This window comes from Mustela lutreola, chromosome 3 (genome assembly GCF_030435805.1).
Source record: "Mustela lutreola isolate mMusLut2 chromosome 3, mMusLut2.pri, whole genome shotgun sequence".
NCBI lineage: Eukaryota > Metazoa > Chordata > Mammalia > Carnivora > Mustelidae > Mustela > Mustela lutreola.
Window position 1 is genome coordinate 49,860,092 of NC_081292.1, and position 17,979 is coordinate 49,878,070.

Consider the following 17,979-nt stretch of genomic DNA (forward strand, 5'->3'; position numbering starts at 1 on the left):
TTTCTTGAAACTGCTCCTTTTCCTTTACTACCTCCAACCCGTCACCGCCCTTTTCCTAGCCCAGATATCAGCGCTTTCAAGAAGTCTTTTCCTGATTTCTCCAATAAAATAGTCTCTCCCCTGTTGAACTTCCGTTACACCTTATTTCTCTTACATATCAAGCACAGCTACTGTGTTACTGTTTTTTACGCATTTATTTTATCTTGTCTGTTAGATTATAAACTACTTGAGGACAAGGGACATTTTTAACACTTCTTTGTATCTTTTGCATTATGCCTTGCAAGAGTTAGCAATTATTAAACAACTCCAGAATTGACTTGCACTCGCCTATAATTTAGAACTTTAGTTTTTTAAAAATGTAAGTCAAAATTAATGTTCCAGTGAATGAATTCTTTCCCCATTTCCCAGTTAGTCTAAAGATGCAGAAGTTAAGAAGAGTATTCCTAGATCATTATCTTTAATTACATAATATAGCATTTTACTATTTTAAAAGGACACTAGGTATTGCTTTCAAATCTGTTGGACTAAGATCCTACAGACAGCCTCCCTGTAGAAAACTCTAAAACCCAGACATAAATACAAAAAAGCGACAAGTCACAGGTCCTAGAGAGTAAAGAGAAGCAGGGGGACTCAAGTGGGTAGTTTGTGCTCACATGAAGGGCAGATGGGAGCTCTACAAGTGAGTTTCTATCTCTCCCAGCTTTTCACCTGAGCTGAGTAGAGTCTGCAAGGTGCACAAAGTTGCAGCAGAGGCAGAGAGAGGATCCTCAAACTCTATACCCAAGAACCATACACGGCTGTACTGAGACCAGAGCTGCTGCACAAGAAAGAAAATAAGTGCTGGAAAAACAAACAAACAAACAAACAAACACAACCTACTCACACAAGGGAAATAATATTCATCAGAAAAAAATAACCAAATCTAGAATCTCTACCACTTCTTTGTTAAGTAATAAAAAATTACTTAACAAAGAAGCAAGAAAATGGAACACATTCTCAAAAAAAGAAACATCAACAGCCTGACCCAAGATGAACCAAATTAGGAACTTACAAGGTTTTTTTGTTTGGTTTTGGGTTTTGTTTTGTTTTTTTGTTTTGTTTTGTTTTGTTTTTTTAAGATTTTTTATTTATTTATTTGACAGAGAGAGAGATTACAAATAGGCAGAGAGACAGACAGAGAGAGAGATAAGGAGAAGCAGGCTCCCTGCTGAGCAGAGAGCTCAATGCGGGCTCCAGACAGAGATCACAAGTTGGCAGAGAGGCAGGTGTGGAGTGGGGTGGGGGGGAACAGGCTCCTTACTGAGCAGAGAGCCTGATGCCGGGCTCCATCCCAGGCCCCTGGGATCATGACCTGAGCCGAAGGCAGAGGCTTAACCCACTGAGCCACCCTGGCGCCCCTTGTTTTTTTTAATAAAGATTTTATTTATTTATGTGTGAGAGAGTGCAAGTATGTGTGAAAGCAAGAGAGCACAAGCAGCAGGAAGGAGCAGAGGAAGAGAAGGAAGCAGACTCCCTGCTGAGCAGGGAGCCTGATGCGGGACTTGATTCCAGGACCCCGAGATCATGACCTGAGCTGAAAGGCAAGATGCTTAACCAACTGAGCCACTCAGGCACACACAGGGTTTGTTTGTTTGTTTGTTTGTTTTTAATGACTACTTTAACTAACTGAGGTTTGTATATTAAACAAAGCATCTTTAATGCAGAGTAGTGGGAAGTCTCAGCAGAAAAATAAATATAATAAAAAGGAAGAAAATAGAAAATGTAGAACTAAAATAGAGAATTGCTAAAACAAAAAATTACCTGGTAGACTTAACAGTCAAATTGACATGACAGAGGAAAGAGCAAATGAACTTAAATATAGATCTATAGAAATTGCCCATAGTGAAGAACAGAGATTTTAAAAAATTATCTAAAAATTAGTCTTGGTGAAATGAGAGAGGGAGAAAAACCATAAGAGACTCTTAACTATAGGAAACAAACTGAGGGTTGCCAGAGGGGAGGGTCGTGGGAGGATGGGGTAAGCGGGTGATGGGCATTAAGGAGGGCACGTGGTGTGATGAGCTCTGGGTTACATGCAACTGACGAAACACTGACTCTACTTCTGAAACTAATAATATGCCACATGTTAATTAAATTGGATTTAAATAAAAAATATCTTTTAAAATAGCATCTTGGGGATCTGTTAGATGTTATTAAAAGGTTAAATATATGTGTAATTGAAATATCAGAAGGAAAGGAAAGAGAAAATGGGGCACAGCATACCTAAAATTTAACTCATAAATCATCATGAAATGTGAGAGCTACAACCATTACTTAGAGTATGAAAAAAAAAAATCTGTGGCTTATAGTTAGGCAAGATTTCTTAAAACAGGACACCAAAAGCACAAACTATAAGCGATAAACTGATAAAAATGGACTACATCAAAGTTAAGGACTTTTGCTCTTCAAAAGACAGTTTTAAAAAAAGGCAACCAATAGACTAGGAGAAAACTTCGGCAAAACATGTATTTTAAAAAGGGTGTTATCCTTATTGTATACAGAACCTTTGCAATTCAATAATAAAAACACGAACACTTGTCAAAAAAAAAAAAAACACAAACACCCAATTTTTAAAAAGGAAAAAATGATTTCAACAGATATTTCACAAAAGAAGATATGCGCACAGCCAACAAACACCTGAAAAAAAGCTCAGCATTACTACTCACCAGACAAATGCAAATTTGAAAAATCACATTTACCCAAGAGAATGGCCAAAATTCAAAAGACTGACAACACCAAGTGCTGATAAGGATGTGGAGGAACTTAGAAATCTCCGAGGGGTACAGATGGGCAAGATAAGAGCAACCCCAGTAAGCAGAAATACCTGTTCTAATGTTATTGCTGGTAACAATGGAAGATGGAACAGCCACATTAAAGGACAATATGGCCGTACCTTATACAATTAAACATGTAAGTGCTAGCTATGGCCATAGAACATGAAAATATGTGCCCACACAAAATTGTACGTGTCAATTATCCCTAACTTACAAAAATGTACAGCTGTTATTCAGAATAGCCCCAAACTGGAAGCAACCCAAATATCCATCAATTGGTAAATAGATTTTTTTAAAAGGTGGTATATCATGGAATATGAATAAATTTAAAGTAAGGTCGTATATCATAGAATATGAATATTCTAGGGATATAGAATATTCCTCAGTAACAAAAATTATCAGTGAAACTCAAAAACATTATGCTAAGTAAAAGAAGTCAAACGCAAAAATCTACACACTATATGATTCCATTTAAATAAAATTCTAGAAAAGGCAGAATCCTTGTGACAGCATCTCAGAGACTGCCCAGGGCCATGGGTGAGGAAGGAGGTAGAATGCAAAGAAGCATAAGGAAATATTCTGGCAGAGGGATCTATTTTATATCTTGATCCAGTGGTTGCTGCATGGTAATATACGATAACAGAAACCATCAACTGCACATTAAACTCATGAATTTTACCGTATGGCAATCTCATAACAAAAGACCAAGAGAATTTTTTTTTCAAAAGAGCATAGAATTAAAACCAAGTATTTCGCACACTGAATTCAGCAGAGAGCCAATTTAGATAATTTAGGATAACCCAAAGAAACTTAGCAGAACAGCTAGCCTTCCAAAGAGAATGACAGATCTATTATCAAAACTATCTGAAAACAGCATATCTGTTTACTGGTCTGGCAGTTAAATTAAGCATTCCAATAAATGACTCTGGGAACTAAAATGGGCTTGAATCAAATAAAAGAAAATGAAAACCATGTGTTTGCCCTTCTGGTCAAACAGTGACTGGGCAAGAAATAGCAGTGGAAAAAAACCTAGGAAAAAAAATTGGCACTAACTAACTAAAAAAAGAATTTAATCTTCATAGCTAGTGACATTATATAGTAGAATTGGAAAATACACAAAACAATGTGTTTCAGGGACTTCAAAAATAAAGAGAAGCCAAAATTGGGATCAGAAATTATCTTTCAGAAATTAATTCTTAATTACATGGTATACTCGAAAGACACGTTCATTTCACTTTATATAAAAGAGATAAACACTGAATAATCATCTCAACCCTCTCATGTTTTAGATTTTCTTAATAACCTTATTATTTTAGAATAGTTCTAGATTTACAGGATTATTGCTAAGACAGTACAAATAGTTCTCATAAGCCCCACACTCCATGTGCCCTATTACCAATCTCTTACATTAGGGTGGTACATTATTCACAATTGGTGAACCAGTGTTAATATATTCTCACTAATTGAAGTCCATTCTTTATTAAGATTTCCTTTGTTTTTACCTAATGTCTTTTCCTGTTCCAGATCCCACCAGGAAAGAACATTGCATTCAGTAATCATATTTCCTTGAGCATTTCTTGATGATGACAATTTCTCAGATTTACCTTGCTTTTGATAACCTCGACAGTTTTGAGGAGCACTGACCGGCTATTTTGCAGAACCTCCCTCAGCTGGGCTTTATCTGATGTTTTTCTCATGGTTAAACTGGGATTGGACTTCTGAAATATCTTTTGCTTCATTCTTTAACTCTTAAAATCACCATAATATCATATTAAAATAATTTGAATTATTATTCAGATAATCATTTCCATCTGATTAAAAATGAAAATGTCTGGAGCACCTGTCTAGATGGCTCAGATGGTTAAGAGTCTGCCTCCAACTTAAGTCATGATTTTGGGGTTCTGAGATGGGCCATGTCCAGGTCCCTGCTCAGCAGGGAGTCTGGTTCTCCCTCTGTCTCTGCCCCGCCCCCTACTGTGCTCTTTCATTCTCTCTCTCTGTCTCAAATAAATAAAATATTTTTTAAAAATGAAAATGTCTAAAACTATCCATGCTAGAGTAGATGTAAGTGAATTTAAGTAGATCTCAGTGAATTATCAATCAAACTAAAGCTCTAAAGTATAGTTATTATTTTTTATACTCTACCTTATAAAAACCACATTAATAATTATTTTTAATTAACTGAGCCTCAAATTAGATACAGTAGTGAAACCACAGCTAGGCAGGCATAATTCCTAAACTTAGAGAGAGTCATTTTTGATTAAGAGCTTTAAGTATTTTAAGGAACTAAATTATATATTTTGATATATTCTGTTCTAAATGGCAAGTGGATTTTAAAAAGTTAATTTCCAACTGGTTTTAAGAGATAAAAATATCCTTGAAATATGAGGAAAAACATGAACTCTTATTATTACCACCTTGATGATATAATTTATTAATTGTTGCCCTTACCCTGTTCAAATTTAAGAAAGGAATGTAAAAGTGAACAGTTTAACACATGGAGGAAAGAAAAATTTACTCTGTTAGAAAAGCCACTGGATCAGTGACAGGTCCTTTTTCTTATGACACGAGGCACCTTATTCATGAGGGGAAAAGTCACAGGAATTTCCATGTCTGTCAAGCTCTGAACTTCAATCCACACTTTTACAAAATGTTTTGATCAATATGTTCCAGATTATTATTTGGCTTTAATCCTAAAGATAAGGCCAACATAAGTTGGATGTGTTCAACACGCCAAGGAAAAATGTTACCTAACATGACCTTGGCAAAGGTGAACGAGCTCTAGTCTTTGGGGGTCAAACAGAAACAGCTAGGCAGGTGGGCAAGCCCAGAACAGATTACCTGCAAAAGTTACCAGCCTGTGTTCTTGCTAAGATGGTGCGGCAAGTAATTTAAAAAGGAAAACAAAAAGCAAAGAAAACCCACTCAGCACAACATCCACAGAAAACATCACATCCACCTGTCTGGTAGGTCAGTCACATGGGTCATAGACCCAAGCCGAGTTTCTGGGCATCCAAGCCAGTCCGAGTCTGCAGATGGCATGGCTTCTCGTGGGGACTCCGTACGTTTATCAGAAAAACAAGTGAAGCATTGTCTTCACTAGAACAGCACAGGTAGGCACCCAACAGCATCTCAGGAAATGCTTACAGCCCCTCAAGCAGACCCACAAAAGTTCTGTCCGCAAAAGCCAAGAAACCCATTGCTGTGTCACTGCTCACTTTCTTTCTTTCTTTTTTTTTTTTTTTTGAAGATTTTATTTATTTATTTATTTGACAGACAGAGATCACAAGTAGGCAGAGAGGCAGGCAGAGAGAGAGGGGAAACAGGCTCCCCACTGAGCAGAGAGCCCGATGCGGGGCTCAATCCCAGGACCCTGCGATCATGACCTGAGCCGAAGGCAGAGCCACCCAGGTGCCCCACACTGCTCACTTTCTGACTGCGACATCATCTGTAGGAGGAACAGGTCTCAGGACTGAGGTCAAAAAGAAGAAAGTCCCCTTTTAAGAATAGCCTTTCTCCTAATTTCCCTGTTTATCTACCAGCCTGCTTATATCTCAGCCCATAAAAGAAAACAAGTATAGCCTTTAAAGTCACCTTCCTCAGTGTCTGTATGCACGTTACATTTCAAAGAACAGGGAGAGCAATCATCTAATCACAGAAGGTCAAATAAGAAAGGGACATGAGTTTTACCCAGTCCAACTACCTATCTGATTAATGAAGGGAAAACACAGCCTTCATCATGTCCCAGAAATTAAGGGCAGGATTTTTTTTTTAAGTTTTGATCCAGTTCTCCTCTGGTAAATCAGGATCTACCTTGAAGAAGCGACATACCTGTTGAGAGCTGATATTTATAGGTTGTTTTAAAACAATCCATGTGACACTCTCAAGAAGAGGTGGGACAGTGAGGGAACCGGGATATGTCCAGTAGTCCCAGGATGGAGGAAGCAGAGATAATGGGTCAAAATTTGTGAATCGAGTTTGTTTACCCTAGTAGAGAAAAGAGAATTCCCACAAATTAAAATGGGAGAGTTTGACACTGCCCTCCCCCCCAAAAAAAAAATCCAATGAAAGACCATTGTGCTAGAATTCTTTAATTCGTGGAATTATTTAGTATCTGCCTTTGTATCTTAAAAAAAAAGGTTTCTGTCTTAACCTAAATATTTTAGATGAAGTAGCACATTCTCTAGATTTATGATTTATTTAAGAACAAAAGATTTGTTTAAAATGTGTTGCAAGTTTTAGATGCTGATTATGCAACACTCCAATACCAGAAACTAATCATGCATAGTTTTGTTAGTAATGATTTTAGGTAATTTAAGACCCCCCTCATAATTTTCAAAAGACAAATGGTAATAGGTTGATTCTGCTCTATTGATCAAGTGTATTCCAAACCTGCTTCAAAGCAGATAGCATATCTTCCATGTGAACATATGTCTAAGTTATTAAAAGAAAGTAAAAAACTTCAGGAGAGAACAACAAATATATTAGTCATTAGCAAATAATATTTCATTTTACCTTTTCTTTAATAGAATCCAAAATGTCTGTAATCTTTTGCAGTTGAGAATTATGTTCACCAATCTGAAAGCACAAAATTTCAGAAGAAATGGTTACTGTAGCAGAACAGGTCTGGTTCACTCCATTTCAATAATTGGTTTTGAATTTAAAAAAAAAAAAAAAAAAAAAAAACTACACCAGCCCAGAACAAACAGAGATTGTTCTATAATGAAGCTGCCTTTCACCTGCTGACTTTATCATGCTAGAAGAATCTGAACAAGGTAATGTTACAGGTTCCTTGGCTGAATTTTAAGCTTGATTCCAAAACTAGTATTAATAGCTACATAGTTTTTCAGCTTTGTGAATGTTTAAGATACAGGTTAACTTAAGAGAAAACTCCCTTAGGAAACTCTAACATAATACTATTCAACCAGATGTGACCTTCAGATCCTAGAACCAAACTGACTCTTGAGACATCAAAGCATTAAAAGAAAATATCTCCAGCAACACCTGGATGGCTCAGTCCATTAAGCATCTGCCTTTGGCTCAGTTCATAATCCCAGGGTCCTGGGATCCAGTCCCACATGGGGCTCTTTGCTCAGCGGGGAGCCTGCTTCTCCCTCTCCTTCTCCCTCTGCTCCTTCCCCTGCATGTGCTCTCTCTCTCTCTCTCTCTCAAATAAATAAAAGAAAAGAAAAAAATCTCCCACTTACCACCTAAAATGATTTAAGTTCCTGAACCAACATGATATATTATCAATGAGTAGAAATCATCATCAGAAAAATATATGTACCTCTCTTCATTATTATGGATGTCCTGAATCTAACTAAGCTTTTAAATCCTTCAGGATTAAAACATAATCTCTTGCCTCACTCGCATTCCACTGCCACCAGCGGACTTGGCCGCCAAAGGGAAGAAGCCAGCTGCTGCCATTCATCCCACCCTCTGTTCTGCCCTGTATTTCTCCCAGTGCCAGCCCAGCCCCAAGGGGTTACAACACTGCACAGAGTCAGTGGCAGAGCAAAAGCGCCGGCCCTGCAAGAATGCGGTCACAGTGGGAGCTGAACGGCCCAACCCACCCACGGGGATCATAACAAGGACACTTGCTTCACCACGTGTGAATATGAGACAAAGGAAAAGACAACAACAGTTTTTAAAAACTGATCAGTGTGTTTGAGACAACAGACCACTGTGGTAAAACTGGTGCTCCAAGATTGAGGAATTTGAACTTCACTCGGTCCTGTATCTCTAAATACTGTGTCATCAGGAAGAGACTAGAATAAAGATTTCCTTCTCGAATCTCAGTTGTTACTCCTGCTACTATTGTTGTGGCTGCGGCTGTAGCTGTTTCTGTTCACATAAAAATGATCAATGGACAATAAGAGAAGATGTAAGACAATACTTCTAAGGTAGTTCTGGGCTGTTAGATAAATCATAAACTAAAACATAAATGTTTAATATAATTTCCAAAGAAAAACATTAAACTTAGAAGGAGTTTACTATTAAAAATGGTAAGGTTACATTTTCCATGACTGAAACTCTTTATCCAACATGGCTGAGGAATTATTTAAAATGAAATTGGTAGATTCTCACCTGTAAAAATACTCCCAACACAGCTAGTCCATCTGGCTCATGAGCTGCCTCAACAAAGCTGGGGTATTTGTCTGAATTCCAATGAACAACATGGAGCTGAAAGGGACACAATTCAAAAAAATTTTTTTAAATCTTTAAAAACATAAATGAAAATGAAATATTTATATAGATATCCTGGGTTTGTGCACACATGTGTATAATGTCTTCTTCACAGAATCTTCCTTTTTGCTTTTGTCTAAAAGCCAAAGACAAGTACCATGGCCACTTGGAGTCTGTGGTATACTATAGGAAGGTCTACAGCACTAGTTAGAACATTCTGGAGCATCCTGCCAAGCCCCTCTGGTCCAAGCAATCTCCAACCATTGCTCCTGAGTGACTTAAGTCTCCTCCCACGGGTGGAAATGCAACAGAGCAGCCTTGGGTCAGATCTCGGCTGGTAGCAGAGTCCAGGAAACAAGCTTAGGCTCACAGGAGGGGGGAGAAGTCAACTGATGGTTTGTAGTAACAATCCTGCTGCTAAGGACAGTACTGATTGTTCTTGAAACTGCCTAGTCAGATGTTCATCTCCATACCCGAAGACTTTTTATGACTGGAAAAAGCAAATTCTCCTTAACAGAACTATCTTAAGCAGTATTCACACATGTGTTACCTTCTAGAATTATGTTCCAATCCTTTGCTGATAGCAAGTTTTAACGGGGACAAAGAGACTTTGTCTAGGAACAGGAATTAGGAACCAGGCACATCTGAGGATGAAAATGAGAGGCAGTTGGTGCTACTGAGGGGGGAGAAAGGAAAGAAGGGGAAAGGGAAGGAGTTGGAGGACCTGGAACTCTAGAAAATAGAAAATACACCTACTTCATAACTCTGCCCTCTTGCAAGTGGCGTTCTACAAAATCCAAAGGGGTCCTAAAAGTTCTGCGACTGTACACAGTACCGTGTCCCAAACACACAAACAACTGTGAAAGAATAACAATAAGGCAGAAAACCACCCTGGGGAGATCTTCATTCCTGATTAAGGGGAAGAACACACTACAATAGACACCAAAGGGCAATGTGCCACACTCAAACAATTTGGCCATAATCAGGAGCATGCCATGCTGTCCAAGAACCCCTGTACTAAGGACTGACCTCAGATACAATCTCCTTTCAGTGAATCCTTCGGGCACCTCAGGGGGAAACACAGATGAAGGGCTTCATGCACAAGTCACCTTTCTAGCTGTCTCTTAAAAGAGAGAACTGAGTATGTTCAAAGTCATGGTTTTAATCCCATGCTTTAAATACAACTTCCTATTTCATAGGCAACTAATATGGGGGAATTTCTGGATAAATAAGAATTATCACAACCAGTGAGCTAAAACACTCCACCACCCATAAACAATCAAGGAAGACTGTGGGATATACAGATGGAAAATACAAAGGTGGACCCCTGCAGTACCATGTTCTAAGTTGGTGTGAGATAGCTGGAGGAGGAACGAAACCCGGAAGACACTGGATGATGAAACAGAATTCATTTGGCTCACAAGACATTCCACTCTAAGGGAGGGGCTGAAAAGAACATTACAATTGTTTTAAATGGCTCTGTGCCAACCCATCAGCTCACGTTGTAAGAGATGACACCAAAGAAAGAAAAAGAAGTGAAATGATGTCTTTAGGTTCACAACTGATTAGAAAAGGAATATGTAACTAAAGAGAGATGAATCTATATATCCTTTTCTTGGTTAAAAAACAGCAATTATTTACAGGTGCCTGGGTGGGTTCAGTCAGCTAAACATCTACCTTCAGCTCAGGTCATTATCTTGGGGTCCTGGGATCGAGACCAGTGTTGGGTTCCCTGCTCAGCAGGGAGACTGCTTTTCCCTCTGTCCCTCACCCCACTTGTGCTCCCACTCACTCTTTCAAATACATAAAATTGTTAAAAAATAAATAAATAAATAAAAAACAACAGCTATTTAGAATATTATGGGAAACTAGAGCAAGAAATATCTTTTTTTTTTTTCCAAGTCTTTCTCTCTCCCACACACCTTGCCTAATTAGCACCAACAGCTTCAGAGGGACTGATACAACTTGTATTAGCATTCATATTTGTTTTTGCAGCGTTTGGGAGTTTCTTTTTAAGATTTTATTTATTTATTTGACAGAGGGAGAAGCAGACTCCCTGCTGAGTATAGATACCTCCTCCCCCAACTTGGGGCTCAGCACCAGGACCCTGGGGTCAGGACTTGACCTGAAGGCAACCACTTAACCAACTAAGCCACCCAGATGCCCCACCATTTGTATTTGAATTAAAACTCAGACAAATAACAAATTCACATTTCCAGACCAACAATGACAGCTTCAGTGATTTAAGCCAATCGCAAGAACTCATAGCCACAACAAAACTGGAAATGAGAAGATTCTTCCCTATTGGAAATAATCTTTTTTTTTTTTAGATTTTATTTATTTATTTATTTATTTATTTATTTATTTATTTATTCATGAGAGACCAGGAGCACAGGGAGGGGCAGAGAGAGGGAGAGAAAATCTCAAGGACACTCCGTGCTGAGGACCCTGAGATCATGACCTGAGCCAAAATCAAGAGTCTGACCCTCAACCACTGAGCCACCCAGGTACCCCAATAATTTCTAAATTATACTATTATTCAACTTTAGCATTTTAACTGCATACTATTGATATGTAAATTATATTTAACCTACCAAAAATCACCATTAATATTAAAATTATAGTTTTACTATCAACTACATATTTAATATGCTTATTATATAATCTGTACAAACTGTAATCAGATGAAGTTTTAAATAGGGAGTGGATTATTAGCCTACTTTTTATAGACACACAACTCTTAGGGTAAGGTTTTTCCATGATTTAGAACACTTTAATCTCTCTGTTAATGTCACAGGTCATGAGATTAGACTCAAAGTTAAATTTTTATATGGTACAGTCTAAATGTTTTCTTCCTTTCATTTCTTTTCTTCTTTTTTTTTTTTCAAGTGGGTACAACTCGATGACAGTCATGAAATTAGGTACAAAAGTGGTGGGAAAAACTAATTAAGAATCATTTCTACAGCTGAGCACAAAGGGATTCTTTTTAACCTGAAATCAAATGTGATTCCCAAATACCTCCATCTCCAGCCTGGACGTCTTCCTTAAACTCCAAGTCTGTACCTAATGGCCTTCTTGAATGTGAGCCTAGAAGGTCTAATGGACACCTCAAACTTGATGTGTGCGCAAGAGAAAGTCAGCTTCTCTCTGCAACTTGCTCCTTCCTGTACTTGTTCATCTGAGTAAGTGGCAGAAAGATCCTCGTGTTTGTACAAGCCAAAGTCTTAAGAATGTTTCTAGATTCCTCTTTCTTCTTTCTTCAATCTTGCTACCCTTTTCATTGGCAAGTCCCATGGATTTTCTTTCCCAAACATATCCCGGACTCCCCTTTACCTCCACCACTTCCATAGACCAAACCACCACCCTTGCTCATTTGAAATACTTCCATAAACTTCTAACTTGTCTCCCCATTTTAACATTTGCCTGACATCTTTTCCACACAGGAGCAAGTTATACTTTATAAAATATAAAGTAGAACAGGACATTCCCCTGCCCAAAGCCTTCTATTGTCTTTATCTCAATACATCAAAGATAAATTCCAAACTTCTTACCATGCCCTACAAAGCCCAATAAGACATGGTCCTTGCCTGCTTCTCTAGGACACAGCCTATAACCTCCTCTCATTAATTCCAATCCCAGGAGCCAAAGCCTTTCACTTCCTAAATGTGCCAACTTCATTTCTGCACGAGGTCATCTGTATTTGCTGTTAAGCTGTATAGATTTGATGAGAAGCTGTATAGATTTTCTCATGGTGAGTTTTCCTAACTTTTTAATCATACTACCAGATCCCATAGTATTGTTCCTAACAAAGAATTTACCATATACCATTTACTTATGTGTTTATTGTCTGCTTCCAACACCCCATCAATCCTGAGGTCTGACCCAGACTTCCTCATTCTCCATCAGCATTCTTATCTCCCACCAGAAACAAGGACCCTCTCCTCTCCCTCTCTCTCAAACCTAATCAATCAACAAATCCCACCAAAGCTGCACTGGCCACCAGCACTCCAATTAACTGAGCCATCATCTATTATCCGGAACGTCCCACAAAGCCTCCTCCTCACGGACTCTCCTTATCCACTCCTGCTTCAACCCAATTCATGCTCAAACTGTAGCATGAATATTTTTTAAATGCAAATATGATCACTTCACAATTCAAAGTGAGTTAATGGCTTCCCACCCATTTAGAATTAAGTTCACAAGCCTTACCATGATTGATCTTTGTAAAATCAGGCTCTCCAGCCTTTCCAACTTTACCTCTGGCATCTCTCCACTTCGTTCTTTGTGTGCTAATTCCACTGGTCATTCTGTTCTTCCATTATGTGACTACCCACACAAGTCCTCACACTTGAGTCTAGGCAGGGCCCCTGCTGTCTCTGCCCTTTGCCTGGCTCACTCTTGCTCATCCTTCAGGTTTAGGGTTGAGGGCCTCTTCCCAGGAAAACATTCCCTGGCTCATCCTTACTTCCTTCCAGCACGAGTAAGCTGGACAAAGATGGGCGACATGGTGGGGTCACAATGACTTCTTAAAGAGTGAATGATTCATGAATAAATAAACAAATAAAATAAAAAACAGCCTTAAACACATATTAAAGAATATACGAAACTCTAGTCAAAGCTTTATCTGTTTCAAGAAGGAAAGTCTACGAAGATATCTTGTTCTGTAGGCAGGACTCTGAGCCACTGGAAAATTTCAGGATAGGACTGTCCTTTTCAAGAAACAACCTGCCAGCTCAGATAAAACCTCTCGAAAGTATACTTTCGGCTTCCACAGTATGGCCGGCGACATTAGCTAGCGCTCGCTCTACTCTCTCTAACGGGGAAACAGCGGACTACAAGAGACTGAACTGTATCTGCCTCTATTTCCAACAGACTCACGTTCAACTTTCGCTCACAAAAAAAGCCGGGAAAATTTTATTAATCCTTTTTTTTAAAAAAAGTTAATATAAAATTATAGCAAAAAAAAAAAAAAAAAAGGAACCTGAACTTTAGTAACACAGCTGGAACAATCCGCAGCGGCGGCGGCAGCGGCGGGAGAAGAGATTTAATTTAGTTGATTTTCTGTGGTTGTTGGTTGTTCGCTAGTCTCACGGTGATGGAAGCTGCACATTTTTTCGAAGGGACCGAGAAGCTTCTGGAGGTTTGGTTCTCCAGGCAGCAGCCCGACGCAAACCAAGGATCTGGAGATCTTCGCACCATCCCCAGATCTGAGTGGGACATTCTTCTGAAGGATGTGCAATGTTCAATCATAAGTGTGACAAAAACTGACAAGCAGGAAGCTTATGTACTCAGTGAGAGTAGCATGTTTGTCTCCAAGAGACGTTTCATTTTGAAGACATGTGGTACCACCCTCTTGCTGAAAGCACTGGTTCCCCTGTTGAAACTTGCTAGGGATTACAGTGGGTTCGATTCAATTCAAAGCTTCTTTTATTCTCGTAAGAATTTCATGAAGCCGTCTCACCAAGGGTACCCACACCGGAATTTCCAGGAAGAAATAGAGTTTCTTAATGCAATTTTCCCAAATGGAGCAGCATATTGTATGGGACGTATGAATTCTGACTGTTGGTACTTGTATACTTTGGATTTCCCAGAGACTCGGGTAATCAGTCAGCCAGATCAGACCCTGGAAATTCTGATGAGTGAGCTTGACCCAGCAGTTATGGACCAGTTCTACATGAAAGATGGTGTTACTGCAAAGGATGTCACTCGTGAGAGTGGAATTCGTGACCTGATACCAGGTTCTGTCATTGATGCCACACTTTTCAATCCTTGTGGGTATTCGATGAATGGAATGAAATCGGATGGAACTTATTGGACTATTCACATCACTCCAGAACCAGAATTTTCTTATGTTAGCTTTGAAACAAACTTAAGTCAGACCTCCTATGATGACCTGATCAGGAAAGTTGTGGAAGTCTTCAAGCCAGGAAAATTTGTGACCACCCTGTTTGTAAATCAGAGTTCTAAATGTCGCACAGTGCTTTCTTCACCCCAGAAGATTGACGGCTTTAAACGTCTTGATTGCCAGAGCGCTATGTTCAATGATTACAATTTTGTTTTTACCAGTTTTGCTAAGAAGCAGCAACAACAGCAGAGTTGATTAATAAAAATGAAGAAAAAACGCAAAAAGAGAACACACATAGAAGGAGGTGGTGGCTGCTTTTTAGATATTGATATCGGGGGCCATGCTTTCCATAACCACCACCTTGTAGCTGCAGAAAGCCCTAGATGTAATGATAGTGTAATCATTTTGAATTGTATGCATTATTATATCAAGGAGTTAGATATCTTGCATGAATGCTCTCTTCTGTGTTTAGGTATCCTATGCCACTCTTGCTGTGAAATTGAAGTGCATGTAGAAAAAAACTTTTACTATATGAAACTTTACAACACTTGTGAGAACAATTCAATTTGGTTTACGCACAGTGTAATATTTCTCCAGGTCTCATCCAAAATTCCCCACAGACAAGGCTTTCGTCCTCATTAGGTGTTGGCCTCAGCCTAATCATCTGGGACTGTTCTATTAAATTGCTGCCAGGATTTTACATCCAGTTACCTCCACTTTCTAGAACATATTCTCTACTAATATTACTGAAACCAGTTTCTATTTCATACAGATGTTTTTTGCAACAGCGATTAAAGTTTATCTTCCACGAGTCAAGTCCTCTTAAGAAAATGATTGCAGTTTTCCATTTTGTGTCTTACTGTTTTAACATTATTGCTTCCTGTACCTGTGTACTTCCTTTAATTGATTTTGTTCTCATCATGGTGTCTTGCCTCCCAAACACCCCCCCCCAATAAAGCAATACACTGTTACACTGTGGGTTTATACTAATCTTATACCCGGGAGGGGGAAGGGAGAGTGGACTCTGGGCTTAATTTTCTTTTTAAAGTCAAGAGAGTTTAGCTTCCTTTTATATTGACATGGGCTCTTCTGGGAGATAGTGACAGAAATAAACCTATTGATGAGCAAGGACGACACATCCATTTATATTAGGGTATACTGGCAGAACTGTTCCAGAAACTATGCCATTCTGTGTTCCCATTAAATGAGATTAGCTTCTCATGAGTACCGTGTATTCAGTAACTTGCTAGTACGTACGTGTATAATTGTACCACTTAAGTTTATTAGCAAAGAAATTAAGAATAAAGGTTGTAAGTCAGCTCAGATCATTCACCTTGACTTTTACTTTAGTGGCTATCTCCAGTCCTCTTCATTCATAATATACCATAACCTTTGGTTGAAAATGGAGTCTCTCCTTGTCCTCTTGTGACTTAAATTCTTGGACTTTGTCATGTATTATGATAGTGTTCTGACTTGAACTGTTTCTCTTCCTGGTGTTGCTTTCACCATGATTTCATAGCATCGGGTGAAACTTCCCAGAATGAGAACTGTTCAGGCTATTCAGACATACACAATGAAGCAGAATGCTATCCATAAGACAAAATTCCAAACTGGTCAATGGGAATACAGGCTTTGAGGAGTTGGCATCTTTTAGCTATATTTGCAAATACGAGATTTAAGCAGCTGAGAAAACACCGAAGTTGATAAATTTTTTATATTCTTGTCCTCACAAAATTTTTTTGATTCTTTCTGGATTGATGCAGTGATGTTTTTGTTCCTTCTGTATTTATAAATGAAACACTTTTTTTAGTGTTTCTAAACATAAAATCTACTTGGTTTGAAATCAAGTGGTTGGAACATAAATTTTGACTTTTATTTTAAGCATGTTAATTCGAAGTTTCATTGAAGAAACTTTCAAGTCAGTGGATCAGTTTGATTCTGTAATTAGCACACGGTACCTGATGTTTTGGTACTGTTTCGAGGACCAATGCTCAAAGTGGATTTTGTTCTTGAACAGTGTCCCAGTAGATTTGATGACATTTGTTGGCTTGAGGTCTGATTTTTTTTTTCTCCTAATAGATTTCTATCTAATGTTGAAAAACTGCACAAATTTGTATGGAATAAAGCCTAGAAAAATTAAAACTATAGATTAAATAGTAATTGAAATTAATCCTAGTGTGTATGATAGAAGAGGGAAAATTTTGGTGCCATTATTTCTCTCTTCATGGTGTTGGATTTAAATCAGTTGAAATGTATTTCTGTACCACAATTTAAGCTTCAATAAAAGTTTGCTTAAAAAAAAAAAAAAAAAAAAAAAGAAAGTATACTTTCAAGTTTATGACACGAGGAAGTATAACTATAAACCAATGTGACTAAGTTTTTTTAGTTGCTTAGAAAAATTACAAAGCAGTAATCCAAAGCCAGCTCAATCCCCACAGAAACTTTCAGATTTAGAATAACGTGTTCAATTCAGAACATAAAACTTTAGAAAGCAACATGAAAACTATTCAGCAGATAATATAAACTGAGGCACCACACAGATTAAGGAGTCCCACTTTCTATATTCTTGGCATCTTTTATCCAGTGCCATGGAACACTTTGGATATACAATTTATTCCCTCCTGAAAACAGAGCAGGTCCCATATCCTAAGCAATTGGCCTCAAACAAGTGTTTTAAGTAGACAAATAGATGTTTTCGTTGATAGGCTCAAAGAATAGATGTACGTGTTAATGGAAGAGCAAAACTGGAAAGCTCTCTTGGCTGGATTTCTCTCAACAGCAGAACTATAAAGGAGTGTCTCAACTCCACAGCTTAGTAGCCATGAGAAAATGAAGAAAAACTTTACTTGCCTGGTAATGCTCTGTTTCACCTAGACAACTCATAAGCCAAATTACTGTCACTTAAAAAGCTTTGGTTGCATCACACAATAATTCATTCTCATCTCATAGAAAAGTTGGGTGTTAGCAATATTTAACAGTATTAAAACTTAAAGTATATTATGCTTTGTCATTTAACAGAGGATTAGAAAAAGTAGAGTAGTATTAATGAATGTAATTACAAAGGAATAACTTCCCAATTTAAAAAAAAGTCAATGAATGCTTAATTGCATTATGACTTCAATAATTAACAGAGAT

The 17,979-nt window shown here is 38.2% G+C and overlaps 2 protein-coding genes across 3 annotated transcripts in view; one reads left to right on the top strand and one right to left on the bottom strand.

Moving 5' to 3' along the window:
- The window catches only part of CA13 (carbonic anhydrase 13), a 51,483-nt gene that overhangs the window by 20,495 nt on the left and 13,009 nt on the right, over positions 1-17,979 (bottom strand). For both annotated transcript variants that reach the window (XM_059166098.1, XM_059166097.1), the window contains exons 4-6: positions 8,901-8,996; positions 7,329-7,391; positions 6,645-6,800 (exon numbers count right to left, since the gene is read on the bottom strand). In XM_059166098.1, the coding sequence (XP_059022081.1) occupies positions 6,645-6,800; positions 7,329-7,391; positions 8,901-8,996 (315 nt within the window). The remainder of the gene's footprint in view (positions 1-6,644; positions 6,801-7,328; positions 7,392-8,900; positions 8,997-17,979) is intronic.
- On the top strand, positions 13,768-16,172 carry LOC131826643 (S-adenosylmethionine decarboxylase proenzyme). Its single transcript, XM_059166096.1, has one exon. It carries the CDS (start codon positions 14,095-14,097, stop codon positions 15,097-15,099), a length of 1,005 nt encoding a protein of 334 aa, XP_059022079.1. The 5' UTR covers positions 13,768-14,094; the 3' UTR covers positions 15,100-16,172.

Excerpts from the sequence above, each read along its gene's own strand:
- LOC131826643 (XM_059166096.1), top strand. The coding sequence starts at position 14,095 with ATGGAAGCTGCACATTTTTTCGAAGGGACCGAGAAGCTTCTGGAGGTT.